The sequence below is a fragment of the Poromitra crassiceps genome, assembly GCF_964638095.1.
Source record: "Poromitra crassiceps genome assembly, chromosome: 12".
Lineage (NCBI taxonomy): Eukaryota > Metazoa > Chordata > Actinopteri > Beryciformes > Melamphaidae > Poromitra > Poromitra crassiceps.
The window spans coordinates 13,891,037-13,901,036 of NC_139632.1; the positions used below are offsets into that span (position 1 = coordinate 13,891,037).

The 10,000-nt window shown below is 49.5% G+C and overlaps 1 protein-coding gene across 1 annotated transcript in view; it reads right to left on the reverse strand.

Annotated features, from left to right (window-relative positions):
• The window catches only part of agbl4 (AGBL carboxypeptidase 4), a gene marked incomplete at its 3' end in the record, with an annotated part of 403,315 nt that overhangs the window by 37,256 nt on the left and 356,059 nt on the right, over positions 1-10,000 (reverse strand). Inside the window, exons 7-8 of the mRNA XM_083647219.1 lie at positions 8,887-8,976; positions 6,903-7,017 (exon numbers count right to left, since the gene is read on the reverse strand). Coding sequence (XP_083503345.1) covers positions 6,903-7,017; positions 8,887-8,976 — 205 coding nt within the window. The remainder of the gene's footprint in view (positions 1-6,902; positions 7,018-8,886; positions 8,977-10,000) is intronic.

Sequence of the window (10,000 nt, forward strand, 5' to 3'; positions counted from 1 at the left end):
CGCGTGCGCTTTTAGCGCGTCATGACCTAACGGGGGCTGTCCTCCTGGATCGAGAACCACAGTGGGCAGTGTGTCGCGCGCCGCGATGCGAGAGATCGACGCAGGCGCGACCAACCCTGGCCCAAACCTGTTCCATCACCCGAGGGTGGAGGCACCACTCCGTATAACGGGGATTGCCTCGAGACAGCAGGCCGGTCGTAACTCCGCCGTCCCGGCAGATAGACCGCTGACACTGAAAGGAGACGGGGATACACCCACAGGTGAATCCCCGCTATGGTTCAGCGCCCCCGACCGCACACCGCCCTGTTTGTTCAGGTGGGCGATCGCTGCCCTATTGTCCGAGCGAATCAGCACATGGTGCCCATGTGTGAGCCGCTGGAAGTGTTACCTCCGCATGCCGGGGGGACTGCGGAGGCAACGTTCTCTTTCGAGTCTGGCCGCACGCGGACTTGTCCGGCAGTGCGGTCCCCAAGAGAGCTCCCAACCAACGATGGGCCCATGGCGCCATTGATGGTGGGCTTGTCCTGAGGCAGAGCCCGGCGAATCGCCTTCAGCTCTAGCACGTTTATGTGGCGAAGCTCCTGAGCCTCCCACCGGCCGTTCGCCGAAAAATGCCCGCAAATCGCACCCCCTCCCCAGAGGGAGGCGTCTGTGCGAATCACCATCCTGAGCGGGACAGGGCCCCACCAAGTACCTCTCGAGAGGTAACGGGGGTCCGCCCATATAGCCACCGCCCGCCAGGCCTGACCTGTCAGAGGAACCCTGCGATGACGGTCCCCGGCCGAGTCCAGGCGAAGCCTGAGAACCATATTTGGACCACGAGGGCATGTGTAGCCTCCCTAGCGGGAGCACATGCAGTGCTGAGGCCATCAGGCCCAACATCACTGTGCACTGATGCACTGACACCGAGGGCACAGACCTAACGTCCTTGGCTTGCTGTCCGAACCGTGCGAGCCTGTCGCTCTGGCGAAAGGCTCGCAGGAAGTATAGCTCGAGCCCCAGGAAGGTCGCCGCCTGCGCTGGGACGAGGCAACTCTTCTGCCGGTTCACCAAAAAACCCTAAGGTTTGCCGGTGATCGGTCACCACCTTGGTATGTTTCGCGGCACCGACCCTCGAGTCGGCCGCTAAGAGAACGACGTTGAGATATAGGAAGACGCGGATCCCCCTCGCGCGGAGGGGAGCCACGGCTGCCTCCACGCACACCGTGAGGGTTCGCGGGCTCAAAGACATGCCGAATGGCAAGCCACAGAACTCGTAAGCCTTCCCCAGGAAGGAGAACCTCAGGTATTTCCTGTGTCTCCTGACCATGTGGACATGGAAGACAGCACCTTCCAGATCCCTGGAAGTAAGACATCCCCCTGTCTCAACTTGAACAGGCGGGGAAGAGAGCATTCGGGACGGGACTTCCTCAGCGTCTTGTTTTTGAGACGCCGAAGGTCCAATTTTGGACGCATGGAGCCGTCCATGGCCTCCTCCTCCACGGCCAGATCGGGGGTCCCGTCGAACGTGGGTGGGCAAACTGTAGCGCGTATCCCCTCTGGAGGGTGCGCCGTAATGGGGACGGGGGAACATAGATGCTCCCAGGCATAGAGCCTGTTGGACAAGATGGTCTCTTGTGGCCAACGGAGCGGAACCCGTTCCACCACTCGGATCATACTCTCTCCCTCAATGTCCCCATAGGAGACAGTGAACGGTCATCAAAAGCAGAGAGCATATGAACTGAATCAAGTCTCTCTGCCCGCTTCGCGCTCAGAAAAAAGTATCACCGTCTCATCATCGTGGATAGCGAGACTGAACATTTTTAGAAACACATTTCTCAAGTTAGAACTATAGAAATGATCCCTGAATATAGTCATGAGAATATTGCTGGGCCCCGGGACCTTTCGATCCGGTGCCCTGATGGGGGGGCGGGACGTGAGAGGCTACGCCCCCCCGCCGCATGGACAGTTCCGTAGAAGCTGTGCATGCTGGGGGAGAACTTCTTACGCAAGCTCCGCCTACTGACGCGCTGTTGTACCGAAGTAACCCCCCCCCCCCCCCCCCCTGCCGTGCGCCTTTCGCAGGCTGGGGGGACTGCGGAGGTAACGTTCTCTCTCGAGACGCACGTGGACTTGTCCGACAGTGCGGCCCCCAGGCGAGCTCCCGACCAGCAATGAGCTGTTGGCGCCATTGATGGTGGGCTGTCCTAGGAGCCTCTAGCCGAGGCCAGGCCGTAGCCATGGACCAAGGCGAGCCTTGATGCTGGGTATGAGACCCTGGGCGAGCTCCCGACCGAACTCGGGCCATGGGCACCGAGGACGGTGGGTCCAAAGCTACAAGCCGCAGGCTGGACCCAAGCCCAGCCTTGGTGAGCCAACCGGTGGGCTTGCCTGCTGCCAACCGAGGCCAGGCCGTGGCCATGGACCAAGGTGCGCTGTGCCCCCAGCCAGGCTCCCTGCACTTGCAGGGGGCGCCCCAACAAGGGAGTGCGACCCATGGAGAGCTCCCAACCACCCCGGGCCTTGGGCACCAAGGGCGGTGGGCTTGTCCTTAGAGCTACAAGCCAAAGGCTGGCACTGAGCCCAGACCTTGGCGAGCTGTACGCCCTGCTGGACGCGTAGCGCCAGCAAGGAGCAGTATGTCTATTGTAGCGGAGGTATCTCGCGCCCAATGTACTTAGCACACAGGTACTAACTGCACGGGTGCATGCCAGTTATCTGCAAAATGCTATCGTTCTGTGCTAAACAGTACTAATATTGCTATCTGCACCTATGCAAGGCACGCTAGCTTTAACACTTCTTTGAGAGCGGACCTTGGTCAGCTCTAAAGAGCTTAGCTGCGGACAAAACTGAAGGTTCAAGGCGCCTGTGCAGCGTGCTCGTGCCCAAGGCCGAACACGCACGTAACGTGCCGATTCATACTCGGCCAAGTAGTTTTACACACGGCCCATCCCCTCCCTGACCTTCCCTGCTCAGTAGCAAGAGGAAGCAGGAAGCTAACCACTAATAGCAAGCTCCCGCAGGGCGCACCCTAATAGCGGGAGTACTGCTTAAGCAAGCTAGCGAGAAGCACAGGCTAGACAGTAAGCAACCCGGAAGCTAGCGAACGTGCGCGTGCAATGGTAACGTAAGCGGCAATAGCCCATCCCGAAGGGGGGGCACCAATACCCACAACCTGTTAACCCGAGAGAACAGACGTGCAAGCCACTAGCTAAGCTAGCATAAGCACTGAAACAAGCGTGCGCTAACACAAGCCTGCGTACAGGCCGGTGTAGCGCGTCTCTACCCTGAGTAACACGGGGAAGCAAGCGTGACCGCAAGCAAAGGCCAGCGGCCCGTGAAGCTAGTCAATCAGAAGAAACTCCTCAAAGGGAGTTGCAATCTAGTAGATGCTAATTGCACGAGGCAAGCAACACTTAGCAGACAAGCAAGCTGGCTAAAGGCCCAATTATACTCAACGTTAAAGACGGAGACGGACAGTGTCCGTACTCTGCGTTCATTTCGTCCGTTTTCTGTCCGTCATCTGAAAGCTTACAGATACGCATGAAACGGAGGAAATCACACACACACTCATGCATTTGACTCTCTACTGTGGTGGATGTATTACTTAACATGATACCAACGTGAAGACGCATGGAAGCATGTGGACAGTGACGATTACACCGTTTGAAACGGACGCTCTTAGTTACGGACGTAAGTACTGAGAGAAGCGGCCCACACAAGGTGCGGGGCGGGCTCACCTAGCTAGCGAATCGCCCAGCTAAAATCCCAGACGCCAGTAAAGCTACACTACATTTATGTAGGTCACAGCTGTATGCACTCCAGGCTAGCTGCACTGAGCAAACTAGCTAACTATCTAACGCGCGCGCTTTAAAGCCGGCGCCTAAAGTACCTAGCACACGAAAACTACCCGCACGGGTGCCAAGGTAGCTATCTGCAACAACTGGGCTACTTAGCCTCTTTGTTCCTGTGCTACGTGGTACAAGCTATTTGCACGTATGCAAAGCTTAACAGTTTGAGCGCGGACCTAAATCGGCCCTCAAACGAAAACGCTGCCCCAGCCAGGGGAGCGAAGCAAAGTTACACAGCGCAGCAATAACCACTATACGGCGATAGCAGTAGAGCTACACGGCGATAGCAATAAACAGTTAACTAAGGAAGATACTCTTAGCTTTAGATGACTTGTTCCGACGCCGCAGGGTGAAGGGTACAGGGTCGGTCTCCGAAGCCTGCTTTATCCCGTCCACGCGACCCTCTTGAGGTGGGCAAGTTAGCCGGGACGAGCCTAATATCTAAAGCTATATAATATAACTCCTTGTTAACCGTCGGAGCTTTCAAAACACGTCTTCACAGCGGGTTGGAAGAAAGCGGAAGTGATTTCCCTGGGCTGGCAGGACGTGACGTAGTCACGTGGATCCGTGTCAGGCCCAGGGGGTACCACGCCACCTACGGGTGGGTGGTCAGGTTTTAATGAAAAGTAATTTTGGAGCAAAATAACAGTCTTCCATAGGGCTGCGTTGCAGCGTTTAAGGCACTAGTGAGAGCTTGAGTTCGAAACGAAGTAAAACAATTACTGGGAATTGTTTAAATAAACATAATAGCAGTACCAATACCAGCACCCTTAAAGTGATACGATACGGTAGCAATAGAGTACTTCATTCGCTAACTTAAAGAAAAAGTTTTGATGGCATCTCGGCACGCTGAACTGCTAACTCCATCACATACACCGCGCTCGACTTCACCACCACAGACTGTATGGGATGTAGCTGCTGGGGTAGTGGGCCAATCACATGTCCCATTAAATCGAACGCTTGTGGTGATTGGCTGCGAGAAATACAAATATTAATTTTTAGTCATGTGTAAAAAAAGGATGGAATGCAGGTATCATTTGACTGGAGAAGTTTCGATACTACTTGGTATATTTCGTTTTCATACTTCCTTTTTATTTGGGTTGATACCTTAAAGGTATGCTTGAGTACAGATACCCAGCCTACAAACACTAGATGCTGTAACATGGAAGGTGAAGTGGGGGGAAACTAAAAAGCATGCTCATAGTAAACACATTCCTCACACAGTCTGAGATTCCTATTCAAACCAGATACTTTTACATCATTGGAATACATTCTAAATATCTAAAAGGCAAAAATGCTAAGGGTGAATACATTTGAAATGCTGGAGAGTTTAGAGACAAATTACGAGCTACGCTACCGTCTGACTGTACAGTACATGCTGCACCCTGCAATTACAAACATGGCATGTGTGTGGCTGTATAGATGCACCGTGATCTTACTGAACTGTCTCATTTGTTGACACACGTGTTAGAAGTGACATTTACTGAGTTAGTAACACTGTAGCAGAGCAGCCAGCCGTGAACGAAATACTCATCTCAGGGTTAACTATCATCGATTCTCTACTCTGCGTGCAGCTATTCCATTCTGCCCCTCAACTGTATCCTGCTGGGGATGTCTGTGTGTGTGTGTGTGTGTGTGTGTGTGTGTGTGTGTGTGTGTGTGTGTGTGTGTGTGTGTGTGTGTGTGTGTGTGTGTGTGTGTGTGTGTGTGTGTGTGTGTGTGTGTGTGTGTGTGTGTGTGTGTGTGAGTGAGAGAGAGAGAGAGAGAGAGAGATGCATGCATGTGGTTGGTGAGGTGAGGAGTATCTCTATCAGTCACCTTCTGTCAATAAGCTGCTTATCAGCGCTCAGTGTGGAAGCAAGCTAATGGAAATTTTAAGCAGTCAACAATCACAATCAAACAATATTATAGCCGTTGTCACTGTCGGTGGGGGTATCCAATAGGGTTCAGTGCAAACGTGTCGGGAGGCAGTGACAAGGAACCACCACTAGATGACACTCATAAACACAGTGGGAGCAGCGCTGCCCGATGCTTATCTCAGTGTGCATTAGTATTCCTGGGGCTGAGCCTATTAAGTAAAAGGCAATTATGAAGAAGGGAGAGAAGAAGAGAGGAGGAGAGGAGAGCAGCATTGGCCACAGAGCTGCAGCCACACAGTGCTGAAGACAGACAGGAGGAGCCCTATGGCCAGCTACTATCTCCTTACAAATGCACTGTGAGCTGTATATGTACTGTATGTATTAAGCTCCTAAGGTAGAAATCCAGGATATAATCCCAGGTAGCAGGTTGTAAAACCGTACTGTATATGAATTATTAATTATGAATTAAAGTTGTTGTTGTTGTTCTTGTGTGTGTGTGTGTGTGTGTGTGTGTGTGTGTGTGTGTGTGTGTGTGTGTGTGTGTGTGTGCGTGTGCGCGTGTGTGTGTGTGTGTGTGTGTGTGTGTGTGTGTGTGTGTGTGTGTGTGTGTGTGTGCGCGTGTGTATGCACTTGAGTATCTGCACGTGTGTATGAGCAAGACAGTGTGCATGTTTGTGCCCAAATTCTGCTCTATATCGGCGATAATTGGCAGTCGCCATATTTGGAGGAGGCGCGGTGTCTTGTATCCATAGACCGGATATGTAGTACTGACATTTTCAATGTTTGTGCATCTATCATTCTTTGTGTTCAAGGATTCTTGTCTAAATGTGAACATAAATACATATATTAAAATGTGGGTGTGTCAGTGTTGTAGTACTTGTGGACTAATTTTCAAGACTCGTGACTCGACTTGGACTTTGACTTGCTTGGACTTGAGCATTTGTGCATTCGGACTGGGAAGTTGGAGACGAGGACTCAGACTTGCTAATTGTTAACAGGCCCTAATAATTTGGCATAAGATATTGATATCGATATCGTGGCATTATTACATTTTGTGAAAAGGCAGGCATGTGTGTTCCACCTACATGTGGATGTTCCTCCAGACTCAGACTTGAACTCAATGGGGACTCGACTCAGACTCTTCTTTGGTGACTTGGACTTGGACTGGAGATATAGCGACTTGACTACAACACGGGCGTGTGTGTGTGTATACCTGTAGTTGCCCAGATAGACTCCATCGGGGTTGAGCATGGGGACGATCTTGAAGATCACATGATCTCTGAGGATCTGAGCCACGGGATGCTGGCTCACCAGGAAGTCAATCACGCCTGTCAAACACACACCCACGCAGGCACACACACCACACCCACACACACACACACACACACACACACACACACACACACACACACACACACACACACACACACACACACACACACTCACACACACACACACACACACACACAGATGCAGACACAAACACAAACACAGAGGGAGATTGACTTGTGAGAAGTGAAGGCGGCCGGCGGTTAATTGAGTTTTGAGAAACAAAAGGATTTGGAAGGACAGAGAGGGGGCGTGGTCAGAATCAGAAGGACAGAGAGGGGGCGTGGTCAGAATCAGAAGGACAGAGAGGGGGCGTGGTCAGAATCAGCCGAGGAATAGGAGACCCTAAATCGATACAAATGGAATGGAGCTGACGGCGCTGGAAAAACAGACAGCGTACAGCAGGCTAGCAGCCAACTCATCACATACACAATGATGCACACACACACACACACACACACACACACACACACACACACACACACACACACACACACACACACACACACACACACACACACACACACACACACACAGACAGACAGACAGACAGACAGACAGACAGACAGACAGATAGATAGATAGATAGACAAAACAGACAGACAGACAGACAGAGAGACAGACAAGGACTTTCTAGGCCCAATTCCCTCAAATTCAGGGACCCAACATGGCATAGTTTGAGACACAGATCAAGGTGAATTATTATTACAACACTGTGATTTTTTTTTTATAATGAGAAGGAGCAGGCTTTACAGAAGCTCACAGACACAGTGTGAACACTTCTCAACTGCAGTGCTGGCGGACCACATGCAGACAGCGGAACTAAAAAATCAAAATAGCTTCCATTTCTATTCTTGCACAAAATACCTATATAAATTCAAGCACTTTCCACGACTGTCTATTAATGTCTATTTTCAAAAAACTTTCAAGGCATTGATTTTTTTCCTCTCTCAAATTCACAACCTTTCAAGGATGGATAGATACATTTAATTCACCACACTTTTCTGTGATTGACTTCTGTGATTTCTGACTTACCTGACACTGAATTTGTATTTGCAAAACCTTTGAGCCATCTGAACCAATATTTTGGTCTGTTGAATGATTAGCCTATTGGTATACATAAAAAGAAGAGCAAGAGAACAGGACTGTCTCCCCCCCTATTTCCTCTCCTCTCCCAAACATTGCTGTCTCTACACCTCGTTAACGCTAATGGACTTCCTGAGTCAAAGTGCTGGCCCTCTGTCACTCCATCCCTCCCCATCAAAGACCTGCTTGCTATAAAACAAGCGCTCGGGAGGCAGAAGGGGCGTGCGTGCCTCACCTCATGACTGAGCAGGGGGAGTGAGAGAGAGAGAGGAGCCACTCAGTTCCACCAAAAGTCTCTTCTGGGTTGTTATTCTGCATTGATTTCCCAAATGTGCCCAATTTGTGTTTTATTAGGTTTGAGTTAGCAGAGCGCAAGAGCCAAGGAAATGCAATCATACGATATCATCAAACTGCCTTGTCTGAGATGGCTGACAGAATATTATATACTCGTGTTCCTGAACCTTTTCCTGTCACTTTCAACCATGTCATGTTCTCTCTTTTTTTTATTAAAATAATAACAATGATGAAAAGCATAGCTGCATAAAAAGGGCGGGGGGGGCATTTTTAACTTTTTTAAATAAATAATTCAATAGTCTGTAAATAATATGCGTGCCTGCAAACAGGAGAAATCTTCAATAATACAGTGAAATATAAATAATGTACATAAGAATGTGTGCCTGCCCGGTATATTATGACCTCTGACACAAGCGAACTTCATGCAGACCAGCGGTGTGGCATCCTAACCAATCCAGCGCAATGTGGCGCCAACTTAGAAACTTTACCTTGACAGATGAAGGAAGCAGGAGACTCTCCAGGATGAACTCGAGCTGTTAGGAAGACCAGCCGCTTCTCCCTCTCTGGACTCAGGTGGACTGGACAGAGAGAGAGAGAGGGAGGGAGAGAGAGAGAGAGAGAGAGAGAGAGAGAGAGAGAGAGAGAGAGAGAGAGAGAGAGAGAGAGAGAGAGAGAGAGAGAGAGAGGAGACAGAAGGAGACTATGAAACTACCAGGAGAATAATCTCTGAAGGATTGTAAAATAAGTTTTCTTTACGCTCTGATTCTCAACAACTAGATGTATTAGTTGGAGAGGAAGATGCCATGTTTATAGCTGGTGAATATATATATATATCAGCTTTTACATCATTCAAGACTGTGATTAACATTGTATTGACTGTAAATATATATGACACTGTATGCCATGATATATTTTTCGATAATAATAAAATGTATTGTATTACTAATACTTACTTTACCCCGCAAGTTTATTTATTTATTTATTTATTTATGTTTGTATTCTGTCTTTTCGCATTTTAATCATGTTTGATGTGTACATATTCATACAATGTATATGTTATGATAACACATTGGAGGCCATACTGTTTTGCAACATTGTATCCTAACTACTATGGGGACTACGGATGGAAACTAGCCTTGTGCTAAATCCGGCATTTTTTACACCTGTATCTATCTATCATTTTATATGTTTCAACGTGTTCATTAATTATGCTTTGTCCCTCCCAAATAAACTAATAAAGTAAAGTAACAGTCATGCCAATAAAGCATATTTGAAAGAGCAAAGTGTCCGGGTCAAAAACAACGACTGACCTGGCCTTCACTTCTCAGCCAGCCGCACATAAATCAACCATCACTCCAACACCTGTGTGGAATATTCAGCAGGCTGGCTGAATTATAAAAGCATACAGGTCATCAGCAGACAGACAGGTCATCAGCAGACAGACAGGTCATCAACAGACAGACAGGTCAGCAGACAGAGAGGTCAGCAGACAGACAGTGTGGTGAGAATAAAATATTTAGTCCTCCAAGGCAAAGGGGGCGCTGTGGCTGCAGTAGCAGTGCCCTGACATCACTTCCTGTTCTTAGCTCTTCATCTAGGATA